Here is a 21969-nt window from a genome sequence, read left to right as displayed (position 1 = left end):
TTGTTTTAAAACTTTAAAATTTTTTTAAATATTGTTTTTTCTGTCTTAAATAAAATAATTGAATTCATCCTTTTATGACTGTTAATTTATTATCATTTTTGTAGAAGCACAATTTCTATACGACAGGAATTCGCAAATGCCATCCATGCGATCTTTCCTTGACAAGACACCTACAGTACCTGAAGAAGACTTCACACAAGACTCCCTTAACAGCTCTAATGATGATAGAGTAGAGTTAAAACTCAGCAGTTTGGATACTGGTAAGAACATAAGCAAACACATGAGCGTTAGAAATTTTTTCACTTAAAGTCTGAAAGTATGTAAGTGTGTTACAAATTTTGTTTAGAGATCCAAAACATTAGTTTTGTGTACATAAAATACACCGCCAGAGCATTCATTCCGTCCAAGGACTGCAGTTACGTGCTTTTTAGCACTCATCAGCCTGTAATAGGAATTAACTTTTCTCCACACACAACCCACCACTTAGCTGTAAGCCTTAGGTTTCACCGTCCGGGGAATCGCGTAGCGGGCGCCCCGCACAGCTTGGTTCGACTGTCGGTAGTTGTCTGGTTGCCATGGACGGTGTTGGTGCTTATTTTGCGGGGAAGGTCCCCTTAATATTTAAACCTTGCTCACCATGAGATACGGGATATCTCCCCATGAGCTGGAGGCGGAAAACCTCTTAAAAGAGCCAAGCAAGCCAAACAAACTGGTAGCTAATGTAGAATTAGCACACCAGACAAGTGACCGCAGCAATGGTGCGGTTCGACTCAAAGTTTGAAGGCATGGCTATATATTTTATGTGATTATTACTTATGCGTTTTCAGTTTTATATTTTGTGAAGTGTTAAGGGAGACGGGGTATTCAGCATCAAAAAATATTTTTTTGAATGAATTTTTTTTAGAAAAATGGTTTGATTAAATTTATTAAAACCATTAATGCATTATTATGTATGATTTAAATAATATGCTATAAAATTTTGATCAAAAACCACTTCAGATTGGTTTTGTGAACAATGTTGGAGAAAACAGGGCTCACCTTTTGAAGGTACAAACAAAAACAGAGCTGTACAAAAAAAATATTTTTTATTGCCTTGAATTTTTTTGCCAATTTCTATGTTTTTAAATGCACAGTTCATGAATATATATACAAAGGTACTGAATGTGTTCAAGTTTTTATGATTTTTACATATGTTATATTTTAAACAATAAAGCCTTGTTTCTTGTAAATTTTTGTTCGTAGGCATGATTTGGTTTCTGCACAGTTTTTTTCACTCATACTAGCATCACGTTTTATCCCTACTCATGCACCCCTCACTCTTCAGAATGACTGAGATCTAGGTTATTTAACAAAATTAAAGTACACACAATGTGCATCTGGATAATTTGCCATGTATAAATATTTTGTTTTCTGAGCTGTATGTTGATTCAAATTCATACAAAATTCATTGTGAACAAGATGCATCATGTGTGGTCTTTGAGATAATCTTTAACTGTCTGTAAAGCCATCGTAATTAAAAAGCCATTAGTAAGCAGAGCCACAATCATATTTTCCCCCTTTCTTACCAAGTTAGGCATGATAAAACAATTTGTCAAAACATTGGATAATAAAGGAGATATTTTCAAAAGTTATGTATTTGATGGTCCTCAGATTTAACAGTTGATGAAAGATGCAAATTTTATCCAAGTTATGACTATTCCAGAAAGTGAAGCTTAGATATTTTTTGTATTGGTAGTAGAAAATTTCCTAGGCACCAAGTTATGAGAAAATGGTTCAAAATATGTTAACAAAATTCGAGATTGTAAGAACAATTATGAGTCACAAGTTCCACTTTTTTCACAATCAATTGGATAAATTTGGCAATAATTTAAGAAATTATAGTGAGGAACAGGGAGAGTGCTTCCACCAAGATCTAAAAGCAATAGAGGAAAGGTATCAGAGTAGATGGGACCGTCACATGATGGCAGATTACTGCTGGTCTTTTGAAAGAGATTGTCCCATAAAAAAAATTATAGAAGAAATTCTTTAAAAAGGTGTATTATATTACATGGATTTCCAACATTCTTCTTTTTATTTACTCCGAGGTATACGAATTTTAAATGAAAAATCGAAATTACAAATATATCTTATTTCTTTTTTTCATATTTCTGAGTTTTGGAGTGTCACTTGAAACTAAAAATTTAAACAGAAACTAGAGCAAACCTTCCAAAATCATTGATAGTTCCATGAATTGTGAGCAAAAATAGACCCAAAATTGATCTTATATCAAAGGAAACAATACCACTGGTTAGTCAGTTTAATAAATCATTCATTAAAAAGACATCGAATTCAACAGCTTATAAACGAGGCTTCAATATTCAAAATGTCAAGATCTGTGCATAATGATGTTTTATGTATACATATGCCTCCTTTGTCATTCATTTCGACTATGAATACCTTAGTAGAATTCAAAAGTCTTGCTGACTTGTGGTGAAACTGCAAATTGAAATTAGTTGTCACCGTACTTTTCTTAACAACATTCAATTGAGCAAAAATTTACGCTCATATGGATAATTAATTGTAGTTTTTTTTTCATGTGTCAGTTGGGAGGAATTATTTTAGAAAAAAAGAAAAAAGTATATTTTAATGTATGTGAATGCAAAAGAATAAAATTTAGTTGCTAACATGAGTCATTTGTGTATTATTGGAGTTGATTATATAAATTATTGAATTAAAGGAAATTTGTTCTTCAATCAATGTGTTAAAAACCAACCATTCATGCCATGTAACAAAGGCTCATTTGATATCAGCAAAATCTAAGGTCCTCAAATCAAAATGCCTGGATGAAACACTAGCTATATTTTTTATAAACAAAATTACCTAACAGATTTTAAAAAGTTCAACTGTTCTTATTTGCTACCAAATACAAACCTAATATTAATAACAGTTTTATACAATCTTTCAATAATCTGCTTGACTGTTTTTTCAGTAGTTGATAAATGAGGTGAAATTTATGGTAATGAGATTATATTTATAAATAAAACTGACATCAGAGCCATCAATTTAGGGGGGTTAGTAGCCCCCTGAGCAAAATGAGAATAAATGTTTTTAAATATAAATGAGTTTACATTTTTAAAAAAGTTATATATATTGCACTCATAAGTTCCTGGATTTCATTTGAGGAATAAAACTCTTTGAATTGAACCTTGTCAACAAGCTGAGATTACAATATTGTTTTTCTAAGACCTACATACTTTCCTAGTTCTCCTGAAACAAGGTGTGATAAGGACCGGCAATGCTTGTCCTGCCTAAACAAAACCAAAGTACTGTTTATCTTGAGTTAAACTCACATGTGAAAAATGTTAAGAACACTGCGTTAAGAATTTTTATTGCAAATTATGTGTCATAAACTACACCGAGGAACACATGACCAATGATTCCTTGACTGGCCTGAAAAGAAGGTAATTTACTTCATGTAATAGAAGCATTTTTTTTTTCATTGTAGTACTCATCTTAAAATTTTTGATACTTCCAATCAAAAAATTTCCTTTTTCTTATATTTTTGTAATTCCGTGGAAATGACCGCAGTGGTCATTCTTGGTAGTTCAAAATATTGGTTGTTTAAATGTTAAATAAAAGCAGTAAGTACTTGAACTCCGGGTTAAAAGTTCTTAATTATGAGAATCATTGGTTTTCAATCCCTTTCTCTCTAAAACAAAATTAATACTTAAATAAATTACATAAGCAAAGAAAATTTTAACTTTTACTTATACAATAAATTGTTTTTGGAATAATAAATTAGATTTCCAAGTCAAAAAGTTTCAAAAATATATTTTATATGCATATTTTGGGGATAAGATTTATTTCAGAAAAATCATTCATCTTCTAAGCAAAAACATGCTATTTAATGGATAGCTATTTTAAAGTACTGAATAAACTTCAAAATAGCATTAAAAAATAGAGAGAGAATTTTTGCGTTATCTTATTCAACTTGCCATACTGAAAAAAATCTACAAAACTATTTTTGAAACATTTTTCATGGCTTATATTACACTACTTTACTTAGACAAAAATACCATTTCAATGAACACAGAAATAAGTACTTTCTCTGAACAGCTCAAATCAATTGTTTTGTTAACTGAAAATTGACCATGGAAGAGAGATTTTTTATAATAACATAAGTGCATTTTGGACACAGTAAAATATTTTCTCATTACATTGTATTCCTTTTTTATAGCAAAGTTCAATTCCTGTGTGGAAGCTGTGCAAGACATTGTTGGTGATACAATAACAGATGCCATTCTCAAAAAGGTGGTGATGGAATGCAATTTTGACTTGGAAAAATCTTTAAATGTTCTTTTAACAGGTAAGCATGAGATTTTCCAAAAATTTTTTTAAAAACATGCTTGAACTTTGTCGTTCCCCCCGAATTTGAAACTTGTTATACTTTATATAATTCGACAGATTTTTTTGTTTGTCATTTTACTGCAATGAAAAGAAACACTTTTAAAGGTCAATTTTAATAAAGCTATGATATTTTTTTTAAAATGGGGCTGTGTTGGGGCTACTGACCCATCACAGACCTAGTGTATTCCCCAGAGACCAGCAACCATCCTTTCATGTGACATCACTTTTGGCGGACACCAATACCACGATAATTTTGATGCCAAGTTTTCTCATTAGATGGAGGCATTTGAACTTTTTACCATGCAAAACTGCACTAGGAATGTACTTTTGCCATGGTCATTCAAAGCCAAGTTAATACTAGAGGGTGTTGTCACTTTACTGCAATGTGTCAATAAGAGCATTCAAAGGCAAAGCAAATACTCAGTTTGGTACATTTCGGCTCGACTGTTTTGGCACCGGGTCTTTTGGTGCGGATATTTTGCTACTACATTTTAACTTTCTGAACTTTTTGAATGTCTGAAATATAAATGCAAAAGAAAAATTGGGGAGGAATCATGAGGATTTGGTGCTCTAGAAGCTTGCTGAAAGTTATTTAAAAATTTAACTGTAGGAGAAAGGAAAAGGTGGGAGCACTTGTGCACATAGTATGTTTTACACAATAACTAAAAGCAAAAAATCTTGAAAAATTCTCAAGTAATGCCAGTACCAGTTCCACCTTTTTGTAAAACTTTTAGAACAATGCTGAGCCATTTCATGTTTCTGTGGTGATTACTTCTTTGTTCTAGTCCTTGTTTTTCATATTGACACTTTAGTTTAAAATTTGTGCAATTTGAACAACACACAGTTTAGGTTGCAAATCCTTTATTGTAATTGTTAGTTTCCTAAAAGTTAAATATTAATGAGTTTTTCGTTTGAAATATGACGATTGTGCTGCTTTTTATGCATTGTTCATGTGTACCTAGACTTATTCACATGTGCCCCCTTCCCTATAGCGGCGCATGTGAACAATTGTAGATATTTTTAAAGAAATACAGAAGTATTTTTTTTTGAAACTCAGAAAATTAAATGACAGACAGAAATAAAATCGTCAATCCTGGGGACATTTTTGATCTGATAAGTTGATAATATTTTGTGAAAAATAAAGAATTGAAAAAAATTGTTTACATGTGTCCTTTTTACCCTGCACATAAAAACAAAAATGAATTCATAAATTGACTACAAATACATAGAGATTAGTAGGGTTGGCAAAAATTTTAGTTTCTTACCTTAGAAAGTACATTTTACATTTTTACTTCAAATTTCCATCTGGTAATTATGAACAATGCTCCTCAAATACTCTACTGTAGACATAGAATCAAATTTAAGAACAGTTTCTCTTAATCTTTATGTCTGCATCTCTGTTTTTTTAGTGTTGTTGTTGGTTTATTGTAATTGATGTCTGTCACTTTACTGCAATGAGAAGAAGCACTTGTTTAACGGTAAATTTTAATGAAGCTGTGATAATTTGTTTCTTTCAAATGGCACTTTTCACTCCATAGTCCCCCATACCCCACCACCTTTTTTGGTTTAACCAGTTGGATGAGACCCTGAAGACAGCTCGGATTTTTTGATCCAGATCGGAAGCCGAGCAATCCCTGGTCCAGTACCCCCCAGAGGTATCGTTTAACTTGTTGGACTTCGTGACTATGAGCATAATTAACATCCCCCAGTCACCATTAATGATGGTGGTGGACCTTGAATGGATAGGCTTGAATCCCGAGACCCTCCGGTCACAAGTCCGAAAAAGCCGAGTCCGGTCACAAGTCCCACAAAAAAGCCGAGGCAGCCTTACCGATCAGGCTGCCTCGGCTTTTTTAAATGGGACTGTGTAGTGACTACTAACCATTTGCAGATCTAGTGCATTCCCCAGAGGTGAGCAACTATCCTTTCATGTGACTCCAATATTGGCAGATGGCGTTACCATGAGATTTTGGAGGGTGCATATAGATTCTTGGGTTCCAGGGAAACTACTTGGGGGGAAAAAACTATTTTCCAGGTATTTGGAAATTTTTAGATTTTCTAAATAGCCCTTGGAATAATTCGCAAATTAAAACTAACGCAACTTTGATCATGTTTACAATTGTTAGAAAAAGAATTCATTACATTTTGCATACAAAAAGTAAGAATAACTGAATGTTGCTTATATTGCAGGAAAAATCTAGAATTATGTCTTATTTTATTTACTTCATTTTTTTAGTGCTAGGCATTGGTATTGCGATATCAACCAGCACTGAAGCAACTTGTTTCATTTGTTTTGAGAGGATTCTTTTTTAGATGAAGACAGGATGAGGTAGACAAAAATGAGGTAGCTTGAATCCTCCTCTGCCTCCTTCCTTTCATATCTTTTCTGTTAGTGCAATTTAGATAAATAGATGGCTCTGAATAGAATTGATTTCTGATGAGCGCAATGCAAATCTTATGTCCGAAAAAGTCATTAGTTAATTACTTAAATACACATATTTGAAATCAAAATTTCTGGTTTTTATATTCTTGTTTAAAAAGCTTTTGTTTTTGCGATCTCATGAAGGTTTCGTTTTGAGATAACAGTTTTAGCTTTCATTCTGAACTAACATGAGTAAAATTTGTCTTTTGAATTTCTTGTACCCTTTTTACATTCATACTGGAACATTTTTACTGGAACATACTGGAACATCATTACATAATGGAAAGTTTGCCCAGAGCTAAATGAGCTTACTTCCTACAAAATAAATTTTTAAATTGTAGCTTTATCTCTCTTCTCTCTCTGAATGGTCTCAGGCTTCAAATAAATTCAAATATAGCTTTTCAAGAGGTAAGAACAATTTTAAAAATATGTATGACGAAACCGTTAATCAACTTTAGTAAAGGTAGCTTTGTTACCAGTTGCTGCCTTTTCCAAAGTTGGCAGCAGACTCCTGTTCTTTAGCCCACTCTCCCACTCAAGTTTATTTCTCATGATTTTTTATTATTCTTAATAATTTTCCAATTTTTAACATTTTAAGAAAACTAAAATTTAAATTTAGTTTTTTAGCCTAATATTGGTGTTTGAGTAAAATTTTTGGAGACTTAGCTCATCATTTCTCAATTGTTCACTAGTATTTTACGATGTAAATTGTTGAGATCAATGCAGTCAGAGTTGCTGATTGCTGTAGTTAATCAAATTTAATGTCTTGCAATATTTCCTTTTGCCCCATGAAATCGCCAGTAGCAATTGTAGATTGGAGCCATTTTTTTAACATTTTTAAATCCTCCACCTTTCTTACTTTTCTCTTCCTTTTTTTTTATTTTTTATAATTCATCCAGAAAAATTTACAAAACTAAAAAGAAAACAATTTTAGATGAATTGGACACGTGTATTGCAAGAAATTAGCTCTCTAACTAATATTGTTTGGTCTAAAAATATTTTTGATAAACTTAAAAGTAAAAAGATTGTTTAGTTTTTAGTTAATTCATTAACCATTTTTGGACTCCTTGGACTTTCTTCTGGACCCTTTGGAATTTTTTTTTTGCTGAAGTCTGTGCAAACTGTCTGGTCACACTCTGGAAGCAAGAAAAAGAAACTAAAATCCTCCCAGATAATCTGTTTTATTGCCCCTCTTTCTTGGAGTGAATGTTTCTAGTGTTCTATTGGTTCAAAAGACCCACATGATGTCACGTGCAAAAAAGCATCTATCTCCTCTACGAGACATAAGTAAATTTTATTGCATTTGCAGCAATATGATTCTCTTTTGTGTATAGTGAAAGAAGACACAACATACCCAGCGTATGTAGCTGTTTATACGCACATAGTAAGAACTGCATATACATTAGGGTGGGTCATTGTCCTATGGTAAAAAAAAAGTTTCGGATTTCCATCAGACCGGGCAAGAAAAAGATGCCAAATGACGTTTTAAGGTTATACATAAAATTTCATTCAATTAGGAGTTCATTTTTTGCCTCTGGATTGAGTTTGAAAAACCCATATTTTAAGAAAAAAGTCCATTTTCATAAAAAAAAACTGAAGAAGAGAATTATAGATATATTTACAAAAGGGTTAATCATTTATTTACAAAAACGTTTATGATAATCATTTGTTTTCAAAATTAAAAATATTCATCTTAAAATAGCTTGAAAGTCCTTACTATCTAGTGTTGGCATAAGTTTCCAGGACTCCAGTTCGTTCTTTATTAAAGCTTCTCATTTTGCACTATGTAGTTGAAACTTACTGTTATTTTAACTGGCCTTCCACAGGGGTGCCCATTCCCATGGGGTGATGACACCCCCCACATGCTGGGAAGAACCCCCCCCAGAGCATGAGCCCCCCCCCAAAATAAGGTCAAAAATCTGTAAAATCAACCCTCTTAAAAATTTTAATGCTGCAGTCTGCGCCATGAACCCCCTGGTGGGCACCCCTGCCTTTCAATAGCCTGGCAGACATAGAAAAACAGTTCTTTTTTGCCTGAAACAAACAGTTGAATATCTTATTCAGAGATTGATTTCAGTATTGGTGGATCAGACATATTTTTCCAGTCATTGAGATCTATGTAAGATTCTGCATAAAACTTAACAATGAGAATGTGAAAAATTTGTCTTTTGAGAGTCTATTTTGATGAACAATACAAGCTTCTAAAATCTAACAGGCTGCCAATTAATGGATGTGCTGTTCCAAGTCTGTCAGCATTGTAATAAATTGATTTTTAGGACATACGAAAACACTATTTCTTCGGATTGCGGGATCTATTTTGCACTTCAACTCAGTCGATAAATATCTAGTTGCAGAGATTTTGAACAACTGCCGAGTCAATCTGCACATAAAGGGTAACTTTTGATAGCAAACCAGATTGGAGCATAAACGTTGACGACTTATATTGTAAGCATTATTAAATTTTCAGAAGGAGGTTCCACTGAAACACACAAACGTAGAACTCGATAAGCACAAGTTATCCATAGAACATGAGACATTTTGCTAGGCTTTTGCTCTTGCCAGGGCAGATTTTCGTGCTATTTTGCACTTCCAACGAAGCATGTTTTTCTCAATAATTTCTGAAGTGTTGGTGTAAAATACTGCTGAAGCAATAGCTACTCCAGCCCTGTCAGATACTTCATATCTATCACATGTCAGTGAAAGCAAATTAAAGTCCACTGTATTGCTTGTAGTAGTAAATTTATCGATATAAACGTTTGTAGTTTGAAGCTTGTGAAGGTCCCTTGAATTGATCCTCATTGTCCGTATCTGATAAAAAAGATGCAATGAAGTAATGATACTAAAACTGTCTTCACTTTCTTCTTGAGGCTGAAGCTGCAATTTCTTTCCCTCTCTCTTGTTTTTTTTCCGACAAATGTAGTCGTTAATATCTTTGCTTTTGCAAGATGAAGTGTCAAATAGCAATTTACTAGCTTGGTAAAATGATTCTGATTATTTACTTAGTTATTTTCAGATAGGATTTCAAAAAATTGCTGCGGCATTTCAAGAGGTAGATTTTTAGCATCTCTTACTCATTTACGTTGCACAGTAGTCAGGGAGTGTTTGACCTAATTCACACATTTCAGCCAATTCTAACACCTAAAATGGCAAGTGTATTTAAACCAGGTGCAAATTGAAAGTTTCATCGCTTGTTTCAGTAACATTTACTATTATTGCAACCTTACATGGAACGTATCTATTTGGGTCAGGAAATCCAAACTTCAAATTCACTCCGGAGGCAAAAAGACTTATCAGAATGGAATAAAATTTCACGCATGTTAGTTCGAAACCTTTTAGCACCTTTTTAATCCCCTGCCCCCTAACATTTCGAATTTTTTTTTTGACCCACCCTAATATACATTGTACATAGCCATAGTCAAGGAGTTAATACCAAGCTAGCAGCCCGCTCTTGTAAAAAGGATTTCCAGAAAATAACATATGGATAATGAAATTTTAATCTTTGAAAATTTTTTCTCCTCTCGTTTTAATTGCTCAGAACTTTTTTAAACTTAAAATCGTCATATTTTTTTCATTAAGGAGGGAAAAGAAGCTTTTTCATTCTTTTACATTGCTTAAAAAATTAATAAATAAAAGCTGGAATAAAACAAATATTTTTTCGTATTATATTTTTAGATAGTGCTCCAAAGCCGCAACGAGTAAAGAAAACAGAGTCTCTACCAGGTAAAGAAGTCAAACTATGTACAATATTGATGAATATTATGTTCTTTTATTTCTTTTATGTAGTACAGGGTGGGACCCCCAAATTAACAATAATTTATGTACAGATTATCCGAAAAAAAAATGTATGTCTTATCCTTTAAGATCATTAACCTAGTTTTTTTTTGACATAGTCAATGGCCTAAAATGTTTATTATTTTTTTAAAAATTCTATTTACTTCAATAACACATGATAAATTTATTACAGAATCTAAGATTACCAACTCATCATGGAACATAGTTGCCATACCACATGAAACCTAAATTTTTTTAAGTTGACAATGTTCTGTTATGATTATTATACTTTAAAAATCTATTTACTACTTCAATAACATATCTTTTTTTTTTTTTTTTGATAGTCATTTTGAAAAAGTAAATCAAAAACAAATTGTAAAATAAGATCCCTTTTCTTTTATATAAATGACCAGGGTTGTTTGGTTTTAACCACACTGGTTTAAACCATGGTTTGGTTTAAACCAAGTGGTTTTTTTAAAAAAGGTATTTTTTGAAAAATTGAATTGTTTCCTCCCAAATGTTTCCATAAATTTTGCATATGATAGGAAAATGTAAAATCTAATTTATGCAAAGTAACCAGCAAAGCTTTAGAGATAAATTACATATTAATGAATTAGCAAACTTTTTCTTTTAAAGTGATGCAAATTTGCTACATAGTTTTCTTTTCTTTCTTAAATCAATGCAACTTTTCTTATTAGGTACATAAATATGAGGCCAACCAACTATATTTTCTAAAATTATATAGAGATAAAATCCTAGTAGTTTGTTGTCTTTATCTATTCACTAGCTTACTACCCGGCGTTGCCCGGGTGCTTCTCAATGCAACATATCTTTTAGATAATTAAATGGAGGAATTCTATCTAAATGACAGTAAAAACCTGCATTCACACCACTCTAGGATCAAATTTTCAAAAGACTGTAAATTGCACAGAAAGTTGAGTATTTGCAGAAAAAATAGCATCAAGTAAAAACGAAAAAGCATGAGGCATGTTATTGGGGTTATGTCAACAATGTTCTTTGGTTCTGTCGTGTCCACTGGCACATTGTCTGCGGTTGAAACAGCCGGGCGGTACATCCATTGTCTTAATGCAGAGACAAATGATTGTCTTGCATATCTTGTGGGACAACCTTTTACGTGATGCTTCAAATACGAAAACTGTTGTGCTGTGTTTGAAGGTTTTGTATACCTCAAGAAATTAAAGCTTGCTGTAGTACTCTTCACATGCATTTTATTCTGGAAAAAAAATCATGGAATGTCTTCCTGGTAAGAGTCGTGAGTAAAATTCAATGGCTTTTATCAGTTACAAATATATGCAAAATATGACACCGTTACAATATTTTCAGATATAAAAATCATCCTCAATAGCCCAAAAGCCAAACAGATAGTCCACTGTACAGAAAATAAGGAATCCGGTCATTGTTATTAATAGTCATTAACGTTCCGTTTCATGGATTTTCTAGCGGTGTTTTTACTTTCACGGTTTCACGTGTTAGATAGACTCATTTCATTAGTTTTTGTAAGTGTTCAGGTATGCAAGCACATTCCGTAGAAAACTCACTTAGTATAAATAATTTCACAAAATGTGTCTGTTTGCCCTTTCCGTGTAGATTTTGTAGCATGCCATGTAGTAAAATTGGATCAGTGTAAGTTGCATATAATTGTACTTACGTCAACTACATTTTACTTTCTTATATTTATGTCAAATTTCTATTTTCGTAGGTGAAAATGACAGTTAGACATTAATATTGGTGTCTTGCAACGATTCAAAATTTGTCTTGATTAAAATTTTATTTCCAATTTTTAAAACCTCAGACTTTTGCCGTAAATGTTGTACATGATAACTCAAACTGATGCAGGTAGTAAGAGCACTTATTTAAGTTTGCTGCTCTAAAGTATTCCTTTGAGAATATCGAAACTTTAATTTACATAGGCACAGTCGTAATGAGGGGTAGGAATGGTTCCACTGAATAATAGTTGCCATAGATATAGTTACAGTTTTTATTTTAAGTTACATTAGGCATTAAAAATGGAGTACGTGAACACGAACTTATAGAACGAACTATATAAAACCCGTAAATTAAACTGCCTTATAGAGAAAGAAATAGGCGTACACATTTTGGTCACTATCTGCGTATTTTTTTTAAAATTATTTGCAGGTCATGAAATTAAAAGAAAGAAAAAAACCGTCTTGTTTCTACTTACAACTGTATATTAGACAATTTTTTGTTTATGTTTTACAAAAGCTTGTTGCACATTCTGTTCCCCATATCCGCAGCTTCAAAACGAAGGAAATGTATTTCCACGTTTAGAAACGTAATCCAAACGCTAAAAAGTTAAATTATTCAAAATTTTTTAATTTGTAAATTTAACTCAAATCTTGCTCATAAATACAATTCTTAGTCCCCGTTCCAGCAGCAAAATGAAATACATTTTTGAGTGAACCCAGCCTTAAGCATGCAACATAAAGCTATCTTTATGGGAAATAGGTAAATTTCACATGCATTTAAAGTACTTGATTGCCTGCCCTTCTGACTTATTGATTGTGATACAGAACTTAAGTCTTACTGGAGATTTTAATTTCTTGAAGTTTAAAGAATGATGTATTGCGATTAGTGGTTATACGTGAGATACAAATTGTTTCACCTGATCTCTCCACTGTGAATAGAGTTGCTGCTATAACACTGATACGTATCCATTTTTATCTTACACCATTTTTTCAATGACGGTTGAATTACTTAGTGGTAGTTACAAACACTAATATTTTTCGATTGTTTACAATAAAAGTTATCAAACTGAGAGTCTTGGAATAGGAAATAGAGCTTTGCTCAACTAATTTCACGATGAAGACTAAAAAGGAAAAACTTTATAATGTGGTGTAATATTTCATCATGCCCATTTCAGTAGCAATCTCTTAGTGTCAAAAGTTGCATCATACCCGCTAACTGGTTTAAAATTATTGCTAGTCAGCGAAGATGCTCCATCAGGTGTACTATTGCTTCGAGCGCTAAAGTAACATAAAATTTTAAAAGGATTAAGAAATTTGTTTGCATAAAAAGGAGACATTTTATGCATTTTAAAAGTTTAAATTTAAATTAATATTTCTTTGCATTTTTTCAAACTTTAAACTTTTACCCTTCCAAAAACTTTTAATTCCGCCGTATTACATTTCCGTGTGGTTTCGGGTCTAAAAGTGCACAGTTTTTTATTTCACCACACATTAGCAATCCTAGTATGGTAGTTTATGTACATGTAATGAACCCCATGACTATCCCCCTCCCCCTTGAAAGATAAATTCAATCTACACTACTATGCACAAAAATGATTATTTTGCAATTCATTAGCCCTATTAGTACTTTTACCCCTTTTTCTTTGATAACCTGGAGCGATTTCAGTGAAACTTAGGTGAACCGAATTAGGTAAATCATGGAATAGTATAAATAACATATACATATTGATTTGTTTAAGGATAATACAATATTAAATTAAATTTCCGTTGCAAGGATGTCGTTTTAATATAAGTTCAGTATTCTAATGCTAAAACTGTTGAAGATTGTACTTCGATAATTGAATGCATTTTTAATACCTATCTCATTTTGGTATTTTCTGTGCTGGTTATGCAGAAAATACTGATCAAATTTTCGTTTATTGTTACGATATTATTACTTGAAAACTTATTAGCGAAATGCGCAAGAAATTGAAGAAGAACCGACGGTGTTTCAATGCATCCCTATGTCTTTTCCGGGTGCAATTTAAAAACTACTGAAAAACAGCATTTCTTTTTCGTTCGGCTTTCTTTCCAAACATGCTTTACGCTTGTCGCTAATCGACATTAACGGCCATGGTTGAGGATACTTTTTGTGTTGATTGCATTTAAAATATCTCCTGGTGGTTATATGTTGCTAACCATTTTCATTTGCTTTGAACCAAGGTTCACAAATTTAACGATTACAGTTAAACTTTGAAGAAACTTTATCTGGGGCAGTTTTTTACGGGCTTTTCATGTAGACATAATTCATAACTATACAAAAATTTGATCATGCAGAAAAGAGCAATTTTATGACTCAAAATATGAAACTAGACCTTTTTGGGTGTTTTTAAAATTCCAAAAACCCGCCTATATGAATTCCTGAGCAACAATTTACCTTTGTGCTAAATTTGGAAGAAATCCGACGAAAACTGGATTTGTATAAGGAACATACACACATACCCACAAACATACATCCATTTTTATATGTATAGATTTATTTTTCTTTCATTTCTCGTTTACATTTCAAAATATCAAAAAATCTCAAAAAGCATATTTCAGCCAAAATTTCATTTTACCACCAAATTTGCTTAATTACTTAAGAGTTATAGAGATAAAACATGAATCACTTAAGCAATCTGTAGTGTATATAAAGCTAAACTCTGTAGAATATATAAATGACAAGAAGAAAAAAAAATTGCACACTTTTTGACAACCGCAAACGACGACGCAGTTTGAGGAAGAAAAAAGAAAGATGTATAAAAAATTGAAAGCAGAAAGTATTTGTGCAACTCTGTTCTTATAACAAAATTCAATGTCAAATTTTCACCTCTTAAAAACTTTTTCAATCTCAATATTATAAATGGATGATGTATGACTAGTAGAAGAATAAATTAACATTAATTTTTAATAGTAAAATGTCTTCATTATTGAAAACTATTAAAAGTATGGTTTCACTATTTGGATTTGTATTGCAAAAAATAGGGAATAAATTAGGATTGGAACAAAAACTTCAGAACTTGGTTTTTTAATTGAGGGTTTTAGTTGAAATGAGTTTTTAAAAAAAAGAAATTGTATTCCTAAACACATTAAACCAGGAAAAATAATGTCTGGAATGAAAAACATCATGATTTTCTTAAAACCTATGTGTCTTATTTGTATAAGTCTTTTCAATGATACATTTATGTAAATTATTACATGTCCTGTAACTTTTTTAAAATCTTTATACAAAATATGTGTGTATCTTTTGATTTTTAAAGTTGCGTAATGTACATCAGACTTGTGATTCATTTTTAGGTACTGCAAAATACTTTCTATGCTTAGAATACTTGACTATAATTTCACTTTTACGTATTTATCCTAGAAAGCTATAATTACGAGGAAACTGATTTACAAGATTTTATTCTTGTAAATGTTGTTCTTCATTTATAATTATGTCCTTAACTCTCGCAGTAAATTATATCTTTGATTATTCATTTGTGCCAAAGTCTATTTCGGTACTAAATTTATGGTACCTTTTTAGAAGTTAAAGATTTTCAAACAGTATCTCTTCTACAGAAAGAGCTACTTATGAGGAAATGAAATTACAAGATTTTACTTTTAATTATTTAATTAATCATCAAGTAATTAAGTATAAATATGAATATTAAACATTCATCAACAATTAAATCATTAAGTGTTCATGAATTTCCAAAAATAAAATCATTCTTCTTACAAAAAGCGTTTAAAACCCAATAAACCGGATTTAAACCAAAAAAAATGGTTTTTTAAATTTTTCAAAAAACAAATAAATAAATGGGTTTTTTTCCAACCCTGTAAATGACAGTCAAAAAGTGAAACATTGAAATAGAAAAAAGCTAAGTTTAATTCAAAAGTCACTCAAAAAATGGATATTTGACGAATAAATTTTTACATTACCTTGTTATTGATTCAATCTGTTTAGTTTTTTTAGCGTTAAATATATTTAATTCAAAAATATTACTTACTTGATCACCATAAAACAGATTAGTTGAAGATTTTTAATGAAGCTAAGCAAGCCTGCTCCTGTGAGACACATAGTTATAGAGGCAGAAATCCAAAAAATGTCTTCTAGAGACATATTTAAAAAAAAAAAAAACACTTATGCTCTTTGATGATGTTGCTTCAAGTTCCGATCATCAAATACTCTGGTCTACACGAGCCTTAATATTGTTAACCAAGAACGAAAAAGGAAATCATGATAAACGAACGCAATATGCTTTTTATTCGAAAAATAGCTTTCTAATAGATGAAAACGATAATCTTCTAAGAACAGTCTGAGCTTAAACATAACTCTGAAGAAAATAACCTTGTCAAAACAAAAAAAATGGAAAGTATAATTTTTATTTCCTTTTCTCAAAATGTTATGTAATTATTATATACTATAAAAATTGTTGTTTTACAAAGTTTTACCCTTAACAATGGAAATAGTAGTATCTCTTACAGAAATATTGATTGAGTGTGTCAACTCCTACCACAAATAAAGGTAAGATTATTTCCTCTTTCTTGCAAGATGAGGCCTATCGAGAGAGAAAACAGATGATGATTTTTTTTTGCTTTCAATGTCATATTGTCTTTTAACAATACAAAAAAGTGAATATGACATTGATTTCAAAATGAAGTCAATCATAACAACATTGTTTGTCTTGAAAAAAGGAAGAAACTGTGAACTCCACTCACAAGAAAAGGAAAGATTTTTGTTTTTTCTAACAAAAGATGAGCCCTCAAGAGACGTAACAGATGAAGCTGATGATTATCTTTTTTTGCTCTCAATGTTAACGTCTCTTTAACTCTACAAAAAAGAGACTATGACATTGATTTCAAAACGAAGTCAATCATAACAGCATTGTTTTCTTAAACTCTTGGTAAAAGAAACTGTCAACTCCACTCACAAGAAAAGGTAAGATTACCTCTATTTCTAACAGAAGATGAGCCTCAAGAGACGTAACAGATGATGATGATCTTTTTTTTGCTCTCAATGTCATATTATCTTTTAACTGTACAAAAGAAAAAAAAATACAACATTGATTTCAAAACAAAGTCAATCATAACATCATTGTTTGTCTTGGAAAAAGAAAGAAACTGCCAACTGCAGTCACAAGAAAAGGTAAGATTTTCCTTTTTTTCTAACAGATGATGAACCCTCAAGAGACGTAACAGATGAAGATGATGATGACCTTTTTTGCTCTCAATGTCATATTGTCTCTTTAACTATACAAAAAAGAGACTATGAAATTGATTTCAAAACAAAGTCAATCATAATAGCATTGTTAGTCTTTGAAAAAGATAGAAACTCTCAACTCCACAGAAGAGAAGGTAAGATTTTCCTTATTTCTAATAGAAGGTGAGCCGCTCAAGAGGCACAGTAGAGGAAAATGATGTAAGAGAATTTCTTTTTTTCTAATAAAATGAGCCCATCCAGAGAGAAAACAGATGAAGAAGATGATTTTTTTTGCTCTTAATGTCGTATTTAACTGAAAAAAAAAGGAAAAAAAAAAAAAAAAACGAATACAACTTTGATTTTGAAAAAAAAATCAGTCATAACAGCATTGTCTTTTTTTTTTTTTCAGCTCATTTAAAAAGGCATTATTTAAAGCTTCATTGTTTGGTTTAAATTACATTTTTAGCATGTAAAATTTGGTGTTAGTATAGATTAACTCTAGTTATGAACATGAGAGCCATATAAGATAAAAAAGCTTTGATATGAAAATCTTTGGGGGGGGGGGGGGGAATGACATTTTTCACTTCACACAGAGTTTGTGAAGATAGAAGTGAAAAGTTTTTGATATATATATATATATATATATATATATATACATACATATATGTATATACAGTCAACTCTCCCTACAATGAGATTCAACTTATGCAAAATGGCTATAAATGTGAATTTTTCAGGAATTATGAATTTTAGAGTTAACGTGAACTTTTTGTCCATAACACAATTTTTTTGAAGAAAGTATCGGCATCGTTATTGGCCACTAAATATTGATTTCGTGAATGTTATTATATCCCTTTAAGCATCTCTGACAGTGAAAGTTCCCACATCAAACTAGTCTACGCATCGCGTTGTTAGTGCACCAAATAACCACTCAGCATCCTTCATTTATTTAGTTTTTTTATTCTAAATGTTAAATTTGATGAAATATAATGGTACCTTAGTAGCACCTTCATCTAAACTTTGTGAAGATGGGAAGAAAAAGAAAGTTTTTTGATTTAAAAAAAAGGGCTAACATTCTTGAGGTGCTTGAACAACTACAAATCGTCAACGATAACGGGACTATAAATATGAGTGAATCTTCTATGGGTACAATTAAAAGTCAAAACTAAACGATATTCATAAAAATTCAGAATTTAGTTTCAATTATTAAGCTTGCAGAGCATTCTAGCACAGCTATTCTTGTGTTATGGATCGAAGAGATCAGGAAAAGGGACTGTTCCTACAAATTGAAACAGAAAAGGCGAAACAACTGTGTTTAAAAATGTATGTATTGGATAAAAGTAACGATCTGATCACAGAGCATAAATCATCATTATCTTTATTTTTTTACTCATAAAAATGTTACTGTATCTACTGTACGCTGTACAATACTAATAGGGTGCAGCATTTTATTACTGCTACATACTGTGTGTACCATGTTTTATTTTATGTCTTTCCCTCCTATTGATCATTCATTTTTTGCATCTTAGTATTTCATGTTGAATAAAACGGTTTTTTTATTTTTTTTAATACAGTAAAAGTTCAGTTTTTATGTGAGAAACTAGTTTGAGAGTGTTTATAAGTGTCTAAAAGAATTTGGGATGCTTCTAAAAAATTTGTATACGCATATTTTTCCACAACGCGAAATTTCAACTTACGCGAGGAGTCTTGTAACGCATCCCTCGTGTAAGTCAGGACTCGACTGCATATATATATATATATACACACATTCTACTTTTATGCTTTGAAAAATACAAAAACAATATCGAAAGAACTGAAACCAAAATTTTTTTAAACAAGAACAGAAAATTTTTTAATGATAAAATCAAGAAAGCTAAAAATATTTTGGAAAAAAAAATATTTTTTTCACTTCACACTGAGTGAAAAGTTTTTGATTTATTCCACTTTTTGCTTTACAAAATATTGTTAACCTTGCCCTTCATAAAAAATTAAAAAAAAAAAAGCAAATTAAAGCACTAGGTAAAAAAAAAGCCAAATGCAGCGTTTTATATATATATATATATATATATATATATATATATATATATATATATATATATATATATATATATATATATATATATATATATATTAAAAAAAAGCCAATTATAGTACTAGGTTAAAAAAAATGCCACATGCAGCATTATGTAAAAAAAAAAAAAAAAAGCCAAATACTGCACCAGGTTAAATAAAAAGCTAAATGCAGCAATTCACATAAAACTAACTTGATCAATGAGAAAGTAAGTGAAAAGAGTAGCAGTAGCTACTACACCTCTGCATCATGTCCCTTTTGAAAGTAAGATTCTTACTGTTTGGTAAGCAAGTAGATGAACACCATTTTAGAAATGCATTTATTCTTTTACAATAATACAATTGATTAACAGTCACCAGTCTATGGGTTGAAAGCAGATAATGATTGTTGATACTTTCTTTAGCATTTTTATGAGCCCAAACCTCTCTTTCTTAACTGGATCTATTATAACCCCTATGAAAAATTTCCCCAAAAGTGTTCTCCAAAAGTTCTCTCAAAAGTGTTCATACACTAAAGATTTTCAAGGAAATACGTCCCTATCCATTGGTTAAAATTAGTATTTTGAAATAGGTATTTAATTATAAGATCAATGATCTATTTTGAACAAAATTACATGAAAAAATTTGATAACACAATAAAACTTGATTTTTTAAGAAATGAATAATCAAAACGTGCCAGAAACTTTATATCACAAAAGTCTTTGTACACTTAAAAAAATCTATACATTAGTAAATAATCTAACTATTTATTAAGTTATTCTTTAGTATTCAAAAATATCATTCCAACAGCTTCTAAAAGTTTGGAAATTGTTTTCATTGTTTCTTCCTTTTTTTTTTGGGGGGGGGGGGGGTCGGGGGTGGGGGAGGGGGAAATTCCTGAGTAAGTGTTCAACCATACTTCGAGCCTTACTGTTTCTAGTTCGTTTTTCATTTTGATGCCGTATTTTCGTAATCAAGCCACGTGATATCTCTTAAATATGTTACATTAAGTTAAAATCTGGCAGATAAGAAGATATTTCCTAAGCTCAAGGATAATTTTTTAGGCACCAGACGCAAATGTAGAAAACCGTGTGCTTCTTAGGCAGAGCGCAAGCCTATAAGACATTTGTTTGAAACATGCCCCCGACATTTGTCTTATTTTCTTCAGATCAGCGACAAAACATTTTTCAGCGCACATTTGACAGACAACCGGCAGGTAAGGCGGTATTGAGCGCACATGCGCAGTACTACATTTATCAGTTGTCAACAAACATGGCGACGGTTGGCAGGTGCAATAACGATTCATTGAGGATGAAGCTTTGTTTTTATTATTACTTGCAGTCAAAGAAGACATTAATTTAAATTTCAAACTGAGCCTTTGTTTTGAATCTAGTAGATATTGATGCTTTCACTTTTAGTTTTTTAAACTTGATCAAAACTTCTTATAATATCCTATGAATTTTCAAGCACTAATCAATAGGGAAGTTTTCGATTTTTCAATTTTATTTCTATATGATAGAGTAACATGTAAGAACATCATAGGTGAAAATTTTTTTGCGATACCATAAGTAGTTTTTTTAAAATTATTTTTTAAAGTTCAAGCGCTTGTGACGTCAAATGGCATAGGAAGTGACGTCATGCGCTCTTCCGATACGGGAGAAGCCGAAGGGCATGCAGTTGGCTTTGAAGAGGAAACGTAAAAGGCTTATCTCCTCGCGTTTCTGGAACATTAAATCTCTCATCCTCTCGGGAATATTCGAATATCATCATTGATGTTACTTGAGGAAGATTATTTAGATTGTGCTTTAACGAATCTGGCCTCCATAGTGTGTTCAAAAGGATTATTGAATTTCTAAAAAATAAAAATATCTGCACGCTCAAAATGTCCGTACGAAAACAAGGGATCTTCGGCGGAAGGCTGCCCTATAGTGCCCTGTGACGTAAGCTCGTGACGTTTCAGAAGAACGCACTTTTGCGCGTGGATTTTTAAAAATGCATTAAAAATCAATCACAGTGTTTAAAATTCAGCGATGGTGAATTTTTTTAGTTTTGAGGGTCAATTAACAATATGCAATAGTCAAAATATGAACATTTAATAGGTTGCAACTTCCCTATTGTGTGTGATATGTGGGGCAAAGTGAAATAGTTAAGACAGCTTACTTTTTTCAAGATGAACAAATTAGAAATTTGTCTTGAAAATGACTACACATAAAGAACGAAAAAAATATATTTTATAACAAAACTTGCGCTGAAACATTATTTTTTATTTTTGGCAGTAAATTTGAACCTCCAGAAAAAAGGTGGAAAATGTTCACTTTTTTTTTTGAAAACCAAAGGGAAAAATAAAATATTTTTGTAATGAAACATTTTTTACTCGATTATTAAAGATATTTTTCATCAAACAAATATATAAATAA

General features: G+C 31.4%; 1 protein-coding gene across 3 annotated transcripts in view; it reads left to right on the top strand.

The window, feature by feature from the left end:
* The window catches only part of LOC129218588 (HBS1-like protein), a 163711-nt gene that overhangs the window by 27695 nt on the left and 114047 nt on the right, over positions 1-21969 (top strand). For all 3 annotated transcript variants that reach the window (XM_054852902.1, XM_054852904.1, XM_054852903.1), the window contains exons 3-5: positions 105-260; positions 4217-4345; positions 10481-10528. In XM_054852902.1, coding sequence (XP_054708877.1) covers positions 105-260; positions 4217-4345; positions 10481-10528 — 333 coding nt within the window. The remainder of the gene's footprint in view (positions 1-104; positions 261-4216; positions 4346-10480; positions 10529-21969) is intronic.

This window comes from Uloborus diversus, chromosome 3, assembly GCF_026930045.1.
Source record: "Uloborus diversus isolate 005 chromosome 3, Udiv.v.3.1, whole genome shotgun sequence".
In the NCBI taxonomy this organism is placed as follows: Eukaryota; Metazoa; Arthropoda; class Arachnida; order Araneae; family Uloboridae; genus Uloborus; species Uloborus diversus.
Note: the sequence above shows the minus strand (reverse complement) of the source record. Positions and strands in the feature narration are given on the sequence as shown.